The sequence below is a fragment of the Cololabis saira genome, chromosome 8 (assembly GCF_033807715.1).
Source record: "Cololabis saira isolate AMF1-May2022 chromosome 8, fColSai1.1, whole genome shotgun sequence".
NCBI lineage: Eukaryota > Metazoa > Chordata > Actinopteri > Beloniformes > Belonidae > Cololabis > Cololabis saira.
In genome coordinates this window covers 9,938,846-9,961,329 of record NC_084594.1, presented here as the reverse complement: position 1 = coordinate 9,961,329, position 22,484 = coordinate 9,938,846, and the positions used below count along the sequence as shown (strand labels likewise).

General features: G+C 38.6%; 1 protein-coding gene across 2 annotated transcripts in view; it reads left to right on the top strand.

Moving 5' to 3' along the window:
- Positions 1 to 22,484, top strand: part of kif5ab (kinesin family member 5A, b) — a 135,333-nt gene that overhangs the window by 108,354 nt on the left and 4,495 nt on the right. For both annotated transcript variants that reach the window (XM_061726710.1, XM_061726709.1), the window contains exons 20-27: positions 4,687 to 4,788; positions 5,261 to 5,321; positions 5,446 to 5,517; positions 5,636 to 5,740; positions 11,828 to 12,044; positions 14,586 to 14,847; positions 16,875 to 16,936; positions 22,088 to 22,115. In XM_061726710.1, coding sequence (XP_061582694.1) covers positions 4,687 to 4,788; positions 5,261 to 5,321; positions 5,446 to 5,517; positions 5,636 to 5,740; positions 11,828 to 12,044; positions 14,586 to 14,847; positions 16,875 to 16,936; positions 22,088 to 22,115 — 909 coding nt within the window. The remainder of the gene's footprint in view (positions 1 to 4,686; positions 4,789 to 5,260; positions 5,322 to 5,445; positions 5,518 to 5,635; positions 5,741 to 11,827; positions 12,045 to 14,585; positions 14,848 to 16,874; positions 16,937 to 22,087; positions 22,116 to 22,484) is intronic.

The following is a 22,484-nucleotide window of genomic DNA, read 5'->3' as shown; positions in this document are numbered from 1 at the left end:
AAAGTAATGCGTGTAGTCGCAGGATGGAGACGCACATTTTGATGTATAACACACCTGGGTGCACGTTACGGTTCGGGCTGAATTAACTGCCGAAGGAATGGCATAAATTTCGCCAAAATGACACAATTTATTCAAAATGGCCGACATCCTGTTCGGTTTCGCCCATGGCTCCAAGAGACTTTTCTTTAAGTTGTGCCATGATACAGGTGTGTAGCGATTTTCGTGCATGTACGTCAAACCGTATTGTGGGGCTTGAGGCACAAAGTTTTCCGGGGGGCGCTGTTGAGCCATTTTTCCACGCCCATTAATGCAAACCATGAAATATCAAATTTATCGCCAGGCCTGGCTTGCATGCCAAATTTGGTGCCTTTTGGGGAACTATCAAATATGGACCAATCAGATGAAGGGGGGGTGCGCTTGTTGGCGTCTAGCGTCGCCACGGTAACACTTTTCAAAGAGAAAAGTAATGCGTGTAGTCGCAGGATGGAGACGCACATTTTGATGTATAACACATCTGGGTTCACGATACGGTTCGGGCTGAATTAATTCTCGAAGGAATGGCATATATTGCTCCAAAATTACGCGATTAATTCAGAATGTTCAAAATGGCCGACTTCCTGTTCGTTTTCGTCCATGGCGCCAAGAGACTTTTCTTTTAGTTGCGACATGATACAGGATTGTACCGATTTTCGTTCAGGTACGTCCAACCGTATTATGGGGCTTGAGGCGCAAAGTTTTTTCTGTCTGAAGCAACGAGATGAAGGGTGGGCGCGCTTTTTGGCGTCTAGCGTCGCCACGGTAACGCTTTTGAAAGAGAAAAGTAATGCGTGTGGTCGCAGGAGGGAGACGCACATTTTGATGTGTAACACACCTGGGGGCACGTTACGGTTCGGGCTGAATTAACTTTCGAAGGAATGGCATAAATTTCGCCAAAATGACACGATTAATTCAAAATGGCCGACTTCCTGTTCGGTTTCGGCCATGTCGCCAAGAGACTTTTGTTTAAGTTGTCCAATGATACAGGTGTGTACCGATTTTCGTGCATGTACGTCAAACCGTATCGTGGGGCTTGAGGCACAAAGTTTTCAAGGGGGCGCTGTTGAGCCATTTTACCACGCCCATTAATGCAAACCATTAAATATCAAATTTTTCGCCAGGCCTGACTTGGGTGCAAAATTTGGTGACTTTTTGGGCATGTTAAGGGGGGCAAAAAGGCCATCACTTTGTCAGAAGAAAAATAATAATAATATTAATAATAATAAAAATTCCTGCAAATACAATAGGGCCTTCGCACTGCAAGTGCTCGGGCCCTAATAAAAATTCCTGCAAATACAATAGGGCCTTCGCACTGCAAGTGCTCGGGCCCTAATAATAATAATAATAAAAATTCCTGCAAATACAATAGGGCCTTCGCACTGCAAGTGCTCGGGCCCTAATAATAATTAAAGCTGCAAGCAGCGATGAACGGGCCCTCGCACTCACGGCCACCTCCCCCCATAAGCATATCAGAAATGACACCACCCACGAATTCCTATGTCAAACCATTCAAAAGTTATAGCAGAAAAAATGGACAACCAATCAGAAGAAGGGGCGGGGCTAATTCAGGCCAATGAAGGTCAAGGACTCCATACAGAATCTGATGACACCACCCACGACTCTCTATGTCAAACCATTCCAAAGTTATAGCAGAAAATCGGGACAACCAATCAGAAGAAGGGGTGGGGCTAATTAAGGCCAACGAAGCTTAAGGACTCATTACAGAGTCCCATGACACCATCCACGACTTCCTATGTCAAACCATTCAAAAGTTATGGCAGATAAAAGTATTCTAGGAGGCGCTGTTGAGCCGTTAGGCCACGCCCATTAATGCAAACCATGAAATATCAAATTTATCGCCAAGCCTGGCTTGCATGCAAAATTTGGTGACTTTTGGAGAACTATCAAATATGGACCAATCAGATGAAGGGGGGGCGTGCCTTTTGGCGTCTAGCGTCGCCACGGTAACACTTTTGAAAGAGAAAAGTAATGCGCGTAGTCGCAGGATGGAGACGCACATTTTGATGTATAACACACCTGGGTGCACATTACGGTTCGGGCTGTATTAATTGCCGAAGGAATGGCATAAATTGCGCCAAAATTACACAATTAATTCAAAATGGCCGACTTCCTGTTCGGTTTCGGCCATGGCTCCAAGAGACTTTTCTTTAAGTTGTGCCATGATACAGTTGTGTAGCGATTTTCGTGCATGTACGTCAAACCGTATTGTGGGGCTTGATGCACAAAGTTTTCTAGGGGGCGCTGTTTAGCCATTTTGCCACGCCCATTAATGTAAACCATAAAATATCAAATTTATCGCCAGGCCTGGCTTGCATGCCAAATTTGGTGCCTTTTGGGGAACTATCAAATATGGACCAATAAGATGAAGGGGGGCGCGCTTTTTGCCGTCTAGCGTCGCCACGGTAACACTTTTGAAAGAGAAAAGTAATGCGCGTAGTCGCAGGATTGAGACGCACATTTTAATGTATAACACACCTGGGTGCATGTTACGGTTCGGGCCGTATTAATTCTTGAAGGAATGGCTCATATTGCTCCAAAATGACGCGATTAATTCAGAATGTTTAAAATGGCCGACTTCCTGTTCGGTTTCGGCCATGGCGTCAAGAGACTTTTCTTTAAGTTGCGACATGATACAGGTCTGTACCGATTTTCGTTCATGTACGTCAAACCGTATTCTGGGGCTTGAGGCGCAAAGTTTTTTCGGTCTGAACCAACCAGATGAAGGGTGGGCGCGCTTTTTGGCGTCTAGCGTCGCCATGGTAACGCTTTTGAAAGAGAAAAGTAATGCGTGTTGTCGCAGGATGGAGACGCACATTTTGATGTATAACACACCTGGGGGCACGTTACGGTTCGGGCCGTATTAACTGCCGAAGGAATGGCATAAATTGCGCCAAAGTGACACGATTAATTCAAAATGGCTGACTTCCTGTTCGTTTTCGGCCATGTCGCCAAGAGACTTTTCTTTAAGTTGTGTACTGATACAGGTGTGTAGCGATTTTCGTGCATGTACGTCAAACCGTATTGTGGGGCTTGAGTCACAAAGTTTTCCGGGGGGCGCTGTTGAGCCATTTTGTTACGCCCATTAATGTAAACCATTAAATATCAAATTTTTCGCCAGGCCTGACTTGCATGCAAAATTTGGTGACTTTTTGGGCACGTTTAGGGGGGCAAAAAGGCCCTCCTTTCGTCAGAAGAAAAAGAAAAAGAAAAAGAAAAAGAAAAAAAAAAATTCCTACAGATACAATAGGGCCTTCGCACTGAAGGTGCTCGGGCCCTAATAAATAATAATAAAAAGATACTAATATAGTGACATAACAAAAAAATAGTAGTAGTGCAATGAATGTAAACTTAAATAAGAAAATAAAAAAAATTAAATGAGAACGAAACCGAAATGGGTTATCTAGAGATTAATAACTACTGTATCTCCCAGGTCAATAACTAGCAATTCCAGTAGTAGTCACAAGTTATACCAGAAAACACTTGAGTCGGAATGTTTCCATATATCACCTCCAGAGTTATACAAAAATGGTTCTTCATTATTTCATACATACACACTTTTGATTTTTCCTTAGAGTCAATACAGATTATTTATTTTCATGTGATTCACGAGTGGTTGTCAGGATAAGATGAAATAAATAATATCAAAAGCAATCATGCTGTTAGGGAAATAAATATTACGGTTTGAGTCAAATCTGTGCAAACAACACAACATTCAAATCTTAGGCTTAAAGAGGAAATTGGTCATATTTTAGGTGGTATTGCATATTCTGTGTTCTATTCTGCCAATATACCCTCCAGAGAGATTATTTCCAAGTTGAATTTAAATATTTTTGAATATAAATAAATTCTTCAGTGTACCCAGTACTCGAGTTGTAAAAAAAAATCAGGGGGGATGGTGGATTTCATCATATGGGGACAGATCATTTGTGCTGATTACAAATAATATAATAAATTACAAATAATAGCAGTGACCAAAACACCTGCAGAAATACTGCAGGAATGACATAGCAGCAGTTAAATGCAGCCTTCTGTAAGCTTTAAATATCCACTGGGCTTACATCAAATACATCAAAACACAACAATAAAAAACAGTTTTCTGAACTTATCAATATGACTCTGTCCTTCACAGGATAAGTAACATGGATCACTGCAAAAACTCAAAATCTTAAGAATATTTGTCCTATTTCTAGTTAAAATGTCTCATTTTAGTAAAAAAAATCTCATTACACTTAAAACAAGACTCATCACTGGAAAAAACAACAATTTTCACCTGTTTCAAGTAGATTTTTACTTGAAATAAGTAGAAAAATCTGCCAGTGGAACAAGATTTCTTTGCTTGTAATGAGAAGATAAATCTTGTCCCACTGGCAGATCTTTCTACTTATTTCAAGTTCAAAGTACTTGAAACAGGTGAAAATTGTCAAATAAGTTATTTTTCTGGTGATGACTCTAAATGTTGAAATAGCAGTAAAACCACATTCATTGATGAAATGACATAAGGGATGGAAAGGGCGGATGTCAGTTTTACAGGGGGGATGATTTTGACCGTTTTTATTTCAGGGGGGGATGCCATCCCCCCTCATCCCCCTCAACTCCAGTACTGAGTGTACCACTTCCTGGTGTTTGCAGCTGTAACCAGAAGCAGCAGTTGGAGCTGGATCACCTGCACTGTGACTTCGAGTGTCTCAGAAGTCAGGACCATCGCAAGAGCCGGCAGCTGGAGGAACTCACGTGAGTCTCTGCCTTATTGTCCTGGCCAACTTTCAAACACCCCACCATATGGAGTCCAGCAGGCAAGCTGCCTCTTTCAATTCCCATCTTACGTTTCTCTAGGTTATTTCTCATCTTTTTTTATTCATCTTTTCATTGTCCACTCACTCCGGAGGTCTGACTGTAGACTGTACAGTCTGCGACTCTTCGGTCTGTTTCTTCCTGTCCTTTTGCATTGCCATTAAATGTTTTTTTTTTTTCTTGAATAAGGTAGCAGCCGGCCCCTAATTGGCTTCTTTCTGCATTGACCTTTGCAGCATATTGCATCAGATGACAGATGGGTACCAATCCCATGAGTGAGGCAGTCGTCTATGCTGCCTTTGTTCTGTATTCATGAATTATTCTGCCGTGAATGAGGTAATTATTTGGGTAAAGAGAAATTCGGTCTGAATTTTCAATCTTTATGTCTTGCGATCTATCTGTCTATCTATAGATTTCTCAATGAACGGCATGAGCAGTCAAAGCAGGATCTCAAAGGGCTGGAGGAGACTGTTGTAAGTCATTATTTGCTGTCACGGTTCGCTGAGCCCCCTTAGGGGCTAATGATCCACCAAACACTCTGTAAATGCTCTAACTACACTTTTTTTCCTCCATCTGCTTGTGTCTTCGTACTGTAAGGCTCGTGAGCTCAACACCCTCCACAACCTCCGCAAGCTTTTTGTTCAAGACCTCACGGCTCGAGTTCGAAAAGTACGCAGCGCAACTGAACTCTTCCTGAACTACACGACTCTACCCTTTTAGAGCTACATTAATAGGGCTTTCAATTTGACATTATGCAATGCTGACAGCTGTGTGTTTCCATTGACAGAGCGCAGCGATGGAGCCTGATGATTCTGGGGGATTTATCACCCAGAAACAAAAGATTTCCTTTCTTGAAAACAACCTGGAGCAGCTTACGAAGGTTCACAAACAGGTATCACGCAAAAAAAAACTATGGATTATGATAAAAGAGGACATAAAAGAGGGCTGTGTGTTTCTGAAGATGCTTTTGCATTTCAATCACCAGCCTCTTTATGTGTCAGGGTTCTGAAATGCTCGTTTTAAAATCAAAAGTCCTAAAAATTGTGTGTAGAATAAGTGTGTGAGGAGATAAATGAGAAAGTGCTTTGTAGAGCCCTGCTAAAAGTTAAAAGAGTCAGTATAACTCAAACCTTTTATATATTTTACCAGCGTATCACTCTTTTTATGTCCTTCATCCTTGAAACAATCATTATTGGATTTGATTTATGGGAAAATTGTCGAATCTGAAGACAGTGTAACAGGAAGACAAAGAGTACGGTTAAAATACTCTGAAGTGTGCACCCCCTGTGTAGACTTCATAAGAAAAGAACTTTATGTGATCTTGAAAAAGAAGCAGCGATAAGTGTTATACTACGATACTGTCGGGGAAAAGAAGCCACACAGCTTTAACTCAGATCTAATACATTAGATGAATTCATCCTTGTGCAGGAGCAGACACAATCACTCTCTCCTCGCTCTCAAGCTTGCACGCAAACCCCTCCAAAATGCTTGATTTGATCACACGCGAAACTGAGCATTTTTCTCTAATATCCCAAATTGCACCACTGCAGCAGTCTTAAGTATTGTTGAGCAAACTGCTCTACAGACAAGCACATATTCTCAGACAGACAGGCAGGTTGGTGAGAGTTCTGCACTGCAGCAGTCTGTCAGGCAGAAAACCAATTTTAAAGTGGCTGCTGGGAGTCTCCGTCCCATCCAGCACCTGCTGATGCTGTGGGAACGGAACAAAGTCATGGTAGTAAATCAGCGTCCCCCCCCGTTGGAACGTGCCAAGGCTCTCAACGACAGACAGTGGGGACGAGCCCCGTGATTAGAAACTGTACTGATTTAATCACACATCTGTCTATCTATCTGTGCACACACTACAGTCATGATTTACGACGCACACCTCCCCAGGGAGTGTTTTTTATTTCATTTTTATTTTTTTGCTGCTATTATTTTTCAACTGAATAACCATGACCAGTAAAAAAAAAGAGTGAGAAGCCTCAGGTGGATATTCTGAATTCATGACTGTTTTGCATCTCAGATAAATTTGCTTCCGTTTGAAACTGTCGGGTTTTGTGTTGCGTATCTTTGCAGGATCTGGTTTGTTTTGCATGGTCGCGTTGAAAAACGCTAACAGGTGCTCGCTCATTACCTCTCCCACTTACAGGGAGCGCAGCAAGCTCATTAATTTAAAATCACGATATCTCTCTCTACTCCAGGTAGATTGTACTTCATGCGGTTTTGAATTGAATCAACTGACTTTAATCACATTTTTTACTGTCCTACAATAGTTTATAGCAGCGGTTCCCAACCTTTTTTCCCTGGAGCCCCCCCCCTTACTTGTGTCTAAGACCAGCCTGGCCCCCCCCCAAAAGAGTAAAGTGATTCATTACAAATCTTTCATTGAAAAAATTAACATTAATTATGTTTTTTTGATACATTTCGCTTTGTTTACCCTATATACATATGATTTTGTCTTTCTCACTTTCATTTTGTGTCACCAATGTATAAAATACGCACAAAAAAGAATTGCAAGGACATAAAATAATTTCTGAAAAATGTCTCTTAATAGGAGAGCAAACATTTTTAACATTTTTCCTTTAACAACTTGTTGGAGTAGTAGTATGATTAAATGTTGAATAATGAAATAATATGTTTTTAAGTTTTAATCCTGCAAAATAACTTAGTATTTTAAAATGACCAAAATATATTTCTAAGTGGGTTTTTACAGACTTGGATTACTGTATTCCATTAGTTGTGTTATTATAGGGCTGGGCGATTTTGGACAAAAATAAAATCCCGATTTTTTTTCTCTGAAAACCCGATTTTCGATTTCGATTTCGATTTCTTTGGTAAAACTACAAAAGACAATGGAATAAATTGTTTCAAATATTTTATCTTTATTTTTAAAGAAAAATAGCAAACAAATTTCCCTATTGGGAATGAAGTGCAATTGAAAGATACTGTAAATCCTCCTTGACTTTAGTAAAGTGACAACATTTACAATTTTCTTGACCAAACAAAGATGACTAGACGAGCTCTGTCTGTAATGCAGCCAGCTGCAAAAAAGGAAAATCCATTTTCCGATTTTCCTTTTTTTAACATCGATTGTGATTAATAAATCCGATTTAGATTTAAAATCGATTAATCGCACAGCCCTATGTTATTATGATTTTTTTTATATATTTAACATGCGCAAATATAATTTTTACAACTGCATATCCTCAAAGCAGACAAAGTTTCCCCCCCAGAGATCTCTGGCGCCCTCCCAGGGGGGGCGCGGACCCCAGGTTGGGAGACACTGGTTTATAGTACCAATCACTGCTCCTTACTAGCAAGGAATGCTTTTTGACTGATTAAAATTGTTTGTTTTATTGTCTATTGAGTACTGAATGACCGTGATGTGTTACTACTTGTTATAAAAACCGACACTAGCCCCGTGAAGTCCAGTAGTAACTGTGTCAAAAGACTATCATCTGCCGTGACAGGAAAGAGTAATTACCTTTTTTATTAACTGTTCATTGAGTCTGCATTGAGGTATAAGTGAAGAATTAATGAAGTAAGTCTTTTCATCATTTTTCATCATTACATCTTTGCCTGGTGAACTTTAATCCCAGTAGTCCCAGTAGTTTTGAAAACTCCTGAACTAAATTAACTTTTCTTTAGAGAAAATGCTGGACATTTCAGCTTAAATTTCTAAATGTTATATTAGTTCAATGAAGTTCATATTATCTATATTTACTATAGCTTGTTTGGTTTATCTGTTATCGGACACGGTTTGTCATGAAATACCTGAAAAATGCCAGGTGCTTCATGGCAAGCTGTGTGTCTGGTGACAGAATAAATCAGACAAGCTAAAATAACTTGTTTACTGCTTGAGCTGTTGCAATTTCTTTCTTTTTTTGCACTTTAAATGGATATTGAAATGCCTATTTGAGTTATTTATTTCTTAGTTATTTCACAATAATTATTGTGAAATTATTATTTCAAGAGTTATTTTACAGTTATATAATCCAGGCAACACTAACCCAAATCAATATCGAATCGAATCGGATCGAATCAAATGGTGATAATCGATTCTGAATCTTAAGAATCGGAATCGAATCGATTCTTGACATTTGAATCGATACCCAGCTCTAGGAGAAACTACTCGGTGTGTTTAGCTGTGACCAAAAACAGAGTTTTTCTACCAAACTAATTATAGAGCCTGATGCGGTTCCAACCGTTTACGCAGCTGACAGAGTATGAACAGGCGTGTTGGTCAACCAGTTAGTAGTGTATCTCCTTAATGTGTTTTTCTCTGTGTAGATCATTACAAGGTTTGCTAACATTAAGTAGTTTCAAACATGTTCAGCTTAATTAACCCATTATCAGAGCTTGCAGTTTATTGTGTAGCACAGATATAATCAGTTCAGAGACAAATCTCATTTATTTGCTTGTTTGCAACCAGTACTCGAGTTGTAAAAAAAAATCAGGGGGGGTGGTGGATTTTATCATATGGGGACAGATAATTTGTGCTGATTACAAATAATATAATATTCATTCATTCATTCATTCATTCATTCATTCATTCATTCATTCATTCATTATCTATACCCGCTTTATCCTTTGCAGGGTCACGGGGGTCTGCTGGAGCCTATCCCAGCTATTTTCAGGCGAGAATATAATATATTACAAATAATAGCACTGACCAAAACACCTGCAGAAATACTGCAGGAATGACATAGCAGCAGTTAAATGCAGCCTTCTGTAAGCTTTAAATATCCACTGGGCTTACATCAAATACATCAAAACACAACAATAAAAAACACTTTTCTGAACTTATCAATATACTCGGTCCTTCACAGGATAAGTAAAATGGATCACTGCAAAAACTAAAAATCTTAACAAGAATATTTGTCTTATTTCTAGTTAAAATGTCTCATTTTAGTAAAAAGATCTCATTACACTTAAAACAAGACTCATCACTGGAAAAAGCAACAATTTTCTCCCGTTTCAAGTAGATTTTCACTTGAAATAAGTAGAAAAATCTGCATGTGGAACAAGATTGTATTGCTTGTAATGAGAAGATAAATCTTGTCCCATTGGCAGATTTTTCCTACTTATTTCAAGTGAAAATTTACTTGAAACAGGTGAAAATTGTCAAATAAGTTATTTTTCTGGTGTTATTTTTGTGGTGATGACTCTAAATGTTGAAATAGCAGTAAAACCACATTCATTGATGAAATGACATAAGGGATGGAAAGGGGGGATGATTTTGACCGTTTTTATTTCAGGAGGGATGCCATCCCCCCTCATCCCCCTCAACTCCAGTACTGTTTGCAACACAGTGGGAGGGTGAAAATCCAACTATCCAAAAAGTCCTTTAAATTCCATTAAAATAACATTAATCACCAGACTCATTTGTAATAAATTGGATTCTTCAGAAAATGAGCCAATGCAAGACTTGTAAAGCGTGCAAGAAAACATATTATTCATTTGAACTGTTCAGGTTAGTAGATGTTTATTAGCTTCAAAGTCCTGTCTGTGTGTGGAGTCGAGTCAGAGGAGAATCAGCCAGGATAATGTTGCTGCATTCATAAACCTCAGTGATTGAGGTCAATGTAAAGTCATACCATAGCCATTTCTGCTCTTTTTTCACGTATGAGTTCTTAGGGAATTGATGGCGGTTGGAGTGGGACTTTGTTGGCTGATTGAACTTCATTTAGTAGTAGTATTTCTTCTTGTGTATGCTCAAGGAGACTTTCGGGTCATTTCTCTCTCAGAACTCAGTCATATTCTTTAAGATGCCCAGTGTGAATAGTGGTCTTGAAGTAATTTTCCCATGGATTGAGTCTAAGTAAACAGCAGACGGTCCCTGATGTTTTCTACAGTACGTAATCTTGGAAACATAAACGGCAGGTTGTGCTGGTTTTGACTTATAGGCCAAACTCTTTCATCCCGCTGCACCAATTTCGCCTGAACTGAAAAAGGTGCTGGAGAGGCTCTGTGATCACTGATGTCCATACTCTGAACTGTCCTCTTTGCAAAGAGAGATCTCACAAGTGTCTGTTGATAATCTTCAACTCAAACTTCAAGGTTTAATACATAGCAATCAAAGGTTCAAGTATCTCAAAGGGAAACATGGAAACTTGGTGAAGCTATTATTTTGAGAGGCATAGCTGTCTTTCTTTTGCACTGAACTGCTGTCTCAGACGCTTGGCTTAGCATATGCATGCTGCTGTGTAAGGCTGGGGATCGATTCAAATGTCAAGAATCGATTCGATTCTGATTCTTAAGATTCAGAATCGATTATCAAGATTTGATTCGATCCGATTCGATTCCGATATTGATTTGGGTTAGTGTTATTAAAACTGTTTTTTGAGCTGTTGCATGAATTATATGACTGTAGTTATGCAAAATATTACTACTAGTATTATATTGAGATTAAACAGCAAGTATTGCAGCTAATGATGCTGTAAGGACCAATCAGCTCCCAGAATGCTGATAGAACTGCTTTCAGAAACATCATGTGGGGCAGAATTACCAAACAGATCCAGGGAGGAAACAGAGACGGATGAAATCGGTTTTATTTTTTCCCACATTCCGTTTTTATTTGTTCCATTTTCGGTCTATTTTGGTTTTTAATTTTTTTGCATTTTTTGTAAAAGTAACCCCAAGACAGTATATAAAGTAATGGAATATAGACAATTTATGCAATTATAACCTAACACTTTAATGTTTTCATACCTTTAAACATATTTAAAGGCAAAAACATGGCACCAGTCATTCTCGTGTCCAACAAAACATTCCTTTTTTGGGGATAAACAAAAAAATAACCAAAAGTTGTAATGTAATGATGAAAAAAAAATACATAAATAAATAAAATAAAAAAATAAATTTAAAAAATCGATCTTTAGACATATGAATCCATTTTTAGGAATTAATATGAGAATTGATTTAGAATTGGCAAATCGATTTTTTCAACACAGGCCTACTGCTGTGTGTGTTGCAGCTTGTACGTGACAATGCGGATCTTCGCTGTGAGCTGCCGAAACTGGAGAAACGCCTCCGCTCTACAGCTGAGCGAGTTAAGGCTCTGGAGGGTGCACTGAAGGAGGCGAAGGAGGGGGCCATGAAGGACCGACATCGCTACCAGCAGGAGGTGGAGCGCATCAAGGATGTGATGAGGGTCCGCCATCCCTGCCGTCGACCCCACGCTGCTCAGATTGGTAACACATGAGCGGCATTCACACATTCAGCTGTTATAAGAAACACCAGCCTCAGTGAAGTCGATATTACATCACGCTGCTGCTGCATGTGAATGTTTCAGTTAAGAAACGGGTTCAGTCAGAGTGTCACAGCAGGTCTGTGGGAACTTGCATCTACCCATTATTCTGTTATTAGTATTTTATCTTTGTGCTAAAAGTTCAATGCACAATAAAGTCACTGCCTCAACTTAATTCAGTTTGGGGTTCATCATTTTTTTAGTCTGTTCTTTTTTTAATTTTGATGTAAGGTGAATCTATTTCTTATGAAGTCAGAACCATCTTTACGGAAGTTTGTCAGCAGGTACATCAAAATATGGAAAATATGGAAATTCAAAAAAGGCTAAGAAATGTTTCACGCTTGTTATTTGGCTTATAGTGACAGGTGTGCAAGGCTCTGTCTGACTCAAGTAACCAAAAATGAGTCAAAAACAGTGGAATATTGTTTTTTTTTTAAATAATAATAATTGTAATTGTCCTTAGAATGATAAATAAATGATGGACTCATGAATCATTTCCATTAAGCTGGGCATACACTGCGATATTTTAAAATGTTTGAGACTGTCCCATCTCACACTGCACGACTAGATCGCGGAGTTCAAAAATTCACAGCCCACGATTTATGGTCTCACACTGTACGACCCGATGCTCGGATGCGACCCGTCTGCTCACACTATACGATCATAATCCTCCCGTCGGACCTCTGTGTACTGGAACTCGAGGCCGGTTTTGGGACAGGGGTGGGCTGTGCCCGCACCCAAACGTGCGTCCTGCCCACCCGATCAAAGGTTATGGGGATCCTTTATTTTTTTATATATGTAAAAAAAATCCAAAAATATCTGGACCGTTTCTGATTGGGTGGGCACTGCCCATCATTTTTAGACACAACAAAGAACGCATACCGCAAAAGTTGTGTCTCGGCGGAGAGACCCGACGTCCGAGCAAAATGAGACAACAGAGAAGAGAAGTGTTCAGAACAGCGCAGAGCGCACACTAAAGGCTGATTTATGGTTCCGCGTTACACCAACGCAGAGCTACGGCGACGCGCACCGTACGTGGAAATGCTGTCTTTTTTTTCTGCGATTAAAACATGATTTGTAATGTGAATGAAACACTTAAACTACAAATAATAGTTTTTTGACGTGACATCAGAGATTGCTGATGCTCTCTGTGAAAGGATGAGCAGCTGCTTCAACTGTGCGATTCCTTCATGAGGAGCGACCAGGATTTCAAACACGCTTGATTTTCTTGCGAGCACACGATTTGTGATCGGGAGCTCGTCGTGAGGTGTTAATCTCTCGTCGTTACCCCACGTACACTGCACGAGACACGATCAACGATTGGGTTGAAATCCGTCCCGATCCAAAAAATAGTCGCACGAGAGGAAAATCGGCTCAAAACGAGCCGATAATCGCACAGTGTCTGCCCAGCTTTAGTTACCTTTCAACCTGGAATACCCTTTTTATGGCATTTCATTTTATGTTACAAAGTTTGGTGGTAAATACCATCATGAAACTTCCTCAGATGATTACTTAGATTAGAGAAGTGTGATTTTATCTAAATGAATACTTTGATGTGCATAAAGTGACAAGGTGTTATATAGATAACATCCGAGGAACTGGGACGTATTTTTCCATAATTATGTAAATTTCAATGTTATAGTGTGCATCAATAAACAATTTGGTTGCATTAAACGATGTTCACTGACTTATTATCACAATAATAACATCTAATTTTCTCCTAAATCCATAGAAAAAAAAAGTTATTCAAAGTCGGAGAGAAGTCGCTCCCTTTGGTGCAACCATCCCTTTCATCCACTGTGCCTTCCTCACAAACAGCATTTATTGTCTGCTTTACTTCCTTTCATCTGTCATGTCCTTCCTTTGTCCTACCAAATAGACTTTTTCTCCTTTATGCACTGCATGAACAAACTGCAGCATCTTTTGCTGGTGAACGTTTTAGTGCCATTGTCAAAATCCATGGTCAAAAAATACATTTAAAATACCTTAAATGCATAGATATAGTCAAGAGCGCTAGAGGTTAAACTAATAAATATACAATATTAAGAAAAAAAATAAAAGGGTCCAACACTTGTGAAATATGATCTATGTAGTGGTTTGCACAGAATCCACACACGTTTAAATGACATGCAAATAACAAGAAGAGCTGTATAATCTGCCGGAATCAGCGGCACGCTTCATCGCTGGTGCATCTGAACATGATTGCACTAAATTAAAAAGAGATGAGAGACACATATGCCAGTGTTGCTATGAGAAAATTAGCTATTGATTTATGAGAGTTTTCAGAATTATGCTTTTCATTATGTCAGTGCAACTGAGAATAACTGAGAAACTGTGCTGCACACTCACACTGCATCGTATTCCAGGTGTGTTTAAAATACTGTTCAATAAATTAGACCGTGATGCAGCATTTTCTTTTAGCAAATATCGAATATACAGTTTTGGTTGAATGTCTCAACTATCATTCCTCTGTTATTGCTTACAGCCAAGGCCGTACGTCCTGGCCAGTTCCCAGTCTGCTCTCTCACCAATCCCTTCTTCATCCGAGGCTACAGCGAACATCCCATCGCCTTCTGCAACGCTGTTTTCCACAACAAAAACAATCCACCAGCCGCCGCCCCTGCTGCGCGGCCAGCACCAGATACCGAGGCCAGGTTGCCTGAGGCCAGCCCCGACCAAAACACCCCCGAAGAACACTTTGACTCCAAAAGTGACGACACACATGACAGCGATGCTCAGAATAATGTGTGAGCAGATTCAGTCCCAATTTTTAACCATCATCACGTACTTTCACCACATAATCCGGACTGAAGGACAGTCTGTCTGCTTTTTCTGGTTTCTCTCAATTATACGTCTGTGTCACAACCAGAGGTGTCAAAAGTATTCACAGTCATTACTCAGGTAGAAGTATAGATACTAGAGTTTAAAAATACTCCTGTAGAAGTTGAAGTATCAACTCAAGTTTTTTACTCAAGTAAAAGTATAAAAGTACTGGTTTCAAAACTACTTAAAGTATAAAAGTAAAAGTAATGTAAGGGGGAAAAAGCCATTAAGGACAAAAGCCATTGAAAATGAATGTATCTTAGTATAATGCAAATATATTAAAGAACCATATATGTGTACTATTGAGCATTAACATGTGTTTCAGAGAGCAGGAGATATGATGACTAGTTGCCTATAAGTATTGTAATGGTGCAAAAAGTCAAACTTCAGAGGCATGTTATCATTTATCCTAACCTTTATTGGAATGTACATCCAAGTTTAGTTGCAGGAATCTGAGGGAACGGATGTAAGAACAAAACTGGACAAGAACATCTGAAACAACCACAACCAAATTCACTCTATCCGGATGGAGCAATTTAACTGGATAGTTTTTTTTAAAGGCCGAAATGAAATAGAGTAACGAGGCTGTTTTTAAAATGTAAGGAGTAAAAAGTACAGATAATTGCGTGAAAATGTAAGGAGTAAAAGTAAAAAGTCGTCTGAAAAATAATTACTCCAGTGAAGTATAGATAACCAAAATTTATACTTAAGTAAGGTAACGAAGTATTTGTACTTCGTTACTTGACACCTCTGGTCACAACCACAGAAAAGACTAAAATACATTTAAATTGTGGCATCCAATCTAATAAATCCCCACTTTTAAAGCATAACTAGTGATACTGGAGGTACTGGAAGTGGGATTTTAAGAGTGGAGGTTAGTTTGGCGTGAGAAAAGCCACCTCTTGCTCCCTCAAATATGAGATAAAAGCAAGACAGTAATTTGAATAAAGAGGTTGAGAGGTGATAAAACACACCTCAAGATAAGAACTGGCCCCTAGGATCTGTCTCATTAATGAAAATAGGTTCCTATACAGGACTGTCTCAGAAAACTAGAATATTGTGATAAAGTCCTTTATTTTCTGTAATGCAAAAATGTCATACATTCTGGATTCATTACGAATCAACTGAAATATTGCAAGCCTTTTATTATTTTAATATTGCTGATCATGGCTTACAGCTTAAGAAAACTCAAATATCCTATCTCAAAAAATTAGAATATTCTGGGAATCTTAATCTAAAACTGTAAACCATAATCAGCAATATTAAAATAATAAAAGGCTTGCAATATTTCAGTTGATTTGTAATGAATCCAGAATGTATGACATTTTTGTTTTTTTAATTGCATTACACAAAATAAAGAACTTTATCACAATATTCTAATTTCCTGAGACAGTCCTGTATTAGTTTACCAGAGCTTTTAACATATTTTCAATAGCTGTTTTTTCCCCAGTTATTTATTTCAGTTAGTAGTTTTATCCAAGTTTCTCAACTTAAAGTCCACATACTGTTTTTTTCCTGAACATTTTATCACTGTCTTGAAGTAACACATTGTAGTTTAAATCAATAAACCAAGGTTCACTTTTTTTCCCACATTCTGGAGCCTTAAATCACAGTTTGTCAATAGTTGTCACTGTGACCTTCCAAAGATGAAAAAAACAGCTAAAAGTTGGCAAATAGAATTTGAGAACAACTTATTTTGTCCAATCATTAATTCCTAAGTGAAGAATGATCTTTGCAAGTGTCTTAAAGCTGAAAAGTGTGTGTGTGTGGTAGCTACACACTTGAGCATCTCTTTGTTGTTGATTCCGTATATATTCTGGCCAGGTGAACACTCACTTTCAGTTTGATTGCAGTTTAATGTCGTTCAGTTGTTAAATTTAAAGGGCGACATAAATCCTAAGACTGTAAAACATTTCTTGCAATAATACTGATAGTTTCCTGTTGTCTGTAGGGTTCCAGTGGAAGCAGCGACCAAGGCCGAGCCGACTTCAGAGATGCTCGACTCAGAGAATGGTGAGCCCTGATCAAACGAGGCCTGCTGAAATAATGAGTAATGTCAGAATCACGATCAGCAGGGGGTAAATTTACTCACTTTTATGAGGCTCTTACGCGACTATTATTATGCCCTCACACCAGCGATAATGTTTGAATGGTATTTTATGGAGTCTTATACAATGCTGCCTGTACCACTACTTTGCAGTGATTAGCCTGCTGTTATCACACAGATATTCCTTGTTCTTGCTTTTTATCTTCATTTAATTGGCTTTTGGATGCAAGATTTCAGCTGTCAGTCTGTGGAGGAAAAGATGAGGTTTTCATTGCGGGTCAGCTGCCTTTGCAAAGAAATGTCACACATGAACTACAGTAAATACAGACAGATATGTCTTAAAAGCCATCAAAAAATGTGCAGATGACTGGAGTTCCCCTGCTGCTGGAGGCTTTGGGGCATTGTTATGTTTTTTCGGAAGATAGCGTGTGTGTTATCAGCAGGAGACTGTGGGAGACAGAAACGATGTCTGCAGTGTCGTTACTGAGACAGCCAGCAGACACGCTGGATGCCCACTTCAGCTTCTGGTCCAGAGATGACAGTTGTCGGGTTGTGCAACAACAATACGCCTCTTGGATCCAACAGGAATATCAATAAAAGTCAGAAGCAGCATCAGAACAAGTTTATCAGCCTGCTGTAGCAGCAACTTCACTTTATTAAGCATCAGATATATTGCTGCTGTCATCTCTGGCCTTTTATGGGATTTAATCAGGGTAGATTTGATTTTAACACCATGGCGCATTGTTTCTACCACAAAGAAATAGGGCTTGGCGATATGGACCAAAAGTCATATCTCGATATTTTCTAGCTGAATGGCGATACTCGATATATATCGATATTTTTTCTGTGCCATAATTGGGGTTTCCCCCAAAGCATTATAGCATAGCATCTCTGTTAGCTTCAGTTTTTTAGGCAAACCCTTAAAAAAACAGTCAGTTTTAATACAAAGCCTCGTGCCAAATGTCACACAGGTACATTTATTAACAGAGGTCTGCACAATATCAAAATGTATGAAATAAAAATAAACTGCCTGCATATATAGAATAAAAATGCTTCTTGAATAAAATAAAACAAATATCCCTTTCCTTCATAACAATTAAATTAAAATACACTGTGCAATTAATACAATGTAGACAGTAACAGGCAGACTTTTCCACTGAGGTTGACAGTTGTGCAAATAACAAAACATTTGTGCAAATCTCAAATAAAACATTCAAGTCAATTTGTCACAAAATAAGCTATATCAAAATCAAAAAAAAAAAAAAAAAAAATTTTAAATCGATATATAAACGATATTGTCTCGTACTATATCGCGTTTGAAAATATATATATATATTAAAATCTCGATATATCGCCCAGCCCTAGAATGCTGTGATATTTGCAAATATTTCACTATAAATACTGAAGTTTCCTTAAGAAGTTCAAACTTTGGAAGAGGAAATCCTAGCTGGTGATTTCTAATCCTGTACTCAGTGTCATGCATTTCACTAAGAGCTTATGGTAAAATCTTCATCTCAAAATTATCCAAAAATGCTCCTAGTTTTCATTTAAAGGAGCATGAGGCAGGATTGAGGCAGGATTTATGAAATTTGTATACGTTTTAAGTTTTCTAGTAATAATGTCAGATGAAGCGTTCCAAACCAAAAAGAATGATTCCTCTAGTGTATCTCTCCGTTGCCTTGAACAGGCTGTGTGCTGCAAAATGTGCTGCAATTGTGCCCGGAATTTCCCGCGCTGTCCTGCGGATGTGACGTCACATGACGCTGCATGTGCGTTCTCCCCGTTCTCCCGTGCCGGCTTCACTGTTGGCTGCAGTACCCCCGACGGCCGTCGTGGCGAAGGGTGGCGCTATTGAGTCTCATTTCTTAAAAGGAGCCTCATGCTCCTTTAACACCATGGCGCATTGTTTCTATACCACAAAGAATGTATTCGAGTGAATGCTGTGATATTTGCAAATATTTCACTATAAATACTGAAGTCAAAACTATCCAAAAATGCTCCTATTTTTCATTTAAAGGAGCATGAGGTAGGATTGAGGCAGGATTTATGAAAACAATTCGTATACATTTTAAGTTTTCTAGTAATAATGTCAGATGAAGCGTTCCAAACCAAAAAGAATGAGCCCTCTAGCGCAGGGATATTCAATTGGCGGCCCGCGGGCTACATGCGGCCCGCCAGGAGCTTTTATGTGGCCCCTGGTCATATTTCAAAAAAGGGATTGTTTGTTGAAATTTTCTTTTTTTTTTTTTTTTTTTTTTAATATTTTTATAACTGGCTACTATGGACTAAAATGGTTGTGCTCAATGCTTAATATAATATTCAAATAAGGAAATCTTGGTGGAAAGTGGTGCTTTGTCATTATGGCGTGTTTTATTAAAAGTAGGTCAATATCAATTTCATTAAGTTTGCACAATGCATGGTTTCAAAATGAACTTGCATTCAAAATAATATTTCTTTATCTGAATATTATATTTAACATTCACAATTACTAAATCTGGAGACAATTAATACATAATTCATATGTAAACTAGATATATTCAAATGTATAATACAAATGTATTATATTTACATAAGTCTTCGTCTTTGAGTGCAAAATACATTTTGAAAACCCCCACATTTTCAAATTGTGCGGCTCTCTCCATACAGTCCTTTTGCAGATGTGGCCCCCGGCCGAATCTAGTTGAATACCCCTGCTCTAGTGTATCTCTCCATTGCCTTGAACAGGCTGTGTGCTGCAAAATGTGCTGCAATTGTGACCGGAATTTCCGGCGCTGTGTTGCGGATGTGACGTCACATGACGCTGCATGCGCGTTCTCCCCGTTCTCCCGTGCCGGCTTCACTGTTGGCTGCAGTACCCCCGACGGCCGCCGTGGCGAATGGTGGCGCTAGAGAGTCTCATTTCTTAAAAGGAGCCTCAAGCTCCTTTAATCTCTTGAAGGCCGCACATACAAAAGCCTGTTTTTTCTTTTTGTTGCGTTTTTTTCTAATCAAATGAACAGCCCGAAAGCCCAGTCAAGCATGAGGTCTCATCTGATTGCACACAAATTAAATTAACTTTCTTCATTGCACAACAGTGAATACATTCACACAGATTTGCAGCTGAACTCTTTGTTTGCAATAAATTGTGTCAAATGAAAAGCGCAGTGAATATTTTGCCCGAAGCATTTCCGTCAGAACCAATCGTAGCGAGAGCACAGGCCTCTCCAGGATTGTGGTATTCCCGTAGCTGCAGTGACCGGGGAGCAACCCGGAATGTCAATTCACCTTCACAGATTGTACAAATGGAAAAGAGGATACAGGAACCACAACTAGGACCAGCTCCTATTTTCCGAGCTAAGTGCTGCTCTGCTGCATTGATTGCCAGTAATGGTGGCTGTTAACAGGGATGAGCTTTTAATGAAAAAACATTCTGTAGATGGGGATCTTTTAGAATGATGGCTACTCTGGTTGTTGCTCATTAGCTGTAGAAACAGACATTGTGGCAGCACGGAGACTTTCCTCTCTCAGCCAGCTTTAATGAAATAGCACCTTATGAATAAACAACACAAACTTTAATTTACACTCGCTCTTTCTGGGCAGATAACGATGTTAAATCGTCCTGTCTAGGATTAGGAAAGTGTTTAAGGCTTTCCTTTAAATAGATCCCTCACAATGTCTAGTTGGATGTTGAAGATCTCTGGATTATAAACCAGGCAAGATGGAAAAAGACAAGAAAAACACCTGACACTGAAAGAATTAATGCCTATTTTGACAAGTTCACAAGTAATGACTGTCTCCTCTTCCATTTGTAACATTTTTTTTTTTTTTAAACAACAAAAAGCTTAAAATGTATCAAAGTAACATGGATACCTGAAGGACAGTACCCTCCATTATACGACGGAGTATTAGGGCCAAACTAAGACCAAAAAAAAATGGAAATTACGAGAATAAAGTCATAATAATATGAGAATAAAGTCGTAAAATTACGAGAATAAAGACATAATATTACCAGAATAAAGTCGTAATATTTTGAGAATAAAGTCGTAATATTTTGAGAATAAAGTCGTAACATTACGAGAATAAAGTCGTAATATTAAATATATTATAAATATATAAATATAACTTCACAAGATGCTCAATATTCCTCATTTTAACACAGGGAGAAGACTGCTGTTCCTGTTAGAGGTCTCATAAATTACGACTTTATTCTCGTAATATTACGACTTTATTCTCGTAATATTAAGACTTTATTCTCGTAATGTTACAACTTTATTCTCGTAATATTACAACTTTATTCTCGTAATATTAAGACTTTATTCTCGTAATGTTACAACTTTATTCTCGTAATGTTACAACTTTATTCTCGTAATATTACGACTTTATTCTCGTAATGTTACGACTTTATTCTCCTAATGTTACGACATTATTCTCGCAACATTATGACTTTATTCTCGTAATTTTACTACTTTATTCTCATTATATTATGACTTTATTCTCGTTTATTTTTTTTTTGTCTTAGTTTGGCCCAAATACTCCGTCGTACCATTACGCCCATTACCAGCAAATAAACCTATTCATATGCAATGACATGATAATATGGGCCATGTCAACAGAAATACATAACAAATTGGAAGAAGTTATACAAATTTAAACTGACAAGTTTGTGTTTTACTGAATTTTACAAATGGCAGCACTGTTTATCTGTTGAACCAGCATTAAACTACTCTGAAAGCCTGCGAGGTAGAGCTGGTGGATGATCACGATCACTCGTTAGCTGTCGGAAATGGTTTATTTTAAACATGATCGTAGTGTTTCACCAACTCTTAGTTGCATTTAAATTAAATCATCTATAGTTTAACAAAAACTTGATGACCACAATCCTCCTAAATGGTTGTAATTACCTGGACTAAAAACAATGTCTGTGTAATTGCTTTGCTGATGAGGTTGCCTGGTCACAAAAATGCTTGTTCGTGTGGCTCCTCGTTTGAAAGTCATCTATCGTCAGTGACTTTCAGTTAAACCCGCTTGTGTGTGTGTGTGTTTTTTTTACGAACCCACTCCCCCTCACCGGTTTACACTCCACCAACCCTGTCACTGTGCACGTGTCTGCGTCCTTAAGCACTTGTTTCTGTCCACAGGAAACACCACAGATATCAATGACAACAGGTAAGACGAGTGCACTACCTTTGATCACTGCAAAACACCTGCTGCTGTTTGTCTTATTGCACATTTCATGTTGTTAGTGTTGATCTGAAATCTATAATTTGTGACTTGTGTGAGATTTTACAGACCGGTTAAATTTTGGGCTTTATAACCCTCATTCAAGGGCGTAGGTTTGCATAGGGACGGTAGGGACATAACACTACCAACTTTTCAGGAGGCTCAAATTGTCCCCACCAACTTTTAAGCAACCTTATTTGCATTATATAATGAGTTCAGATATAAAGGTAATTTAGATTGTCTTCCCAAATGTTGTAAGGATAGAATTGACCCTACCATTATTAAGTGAATTATTTTCATTATGTTCAGACTTAC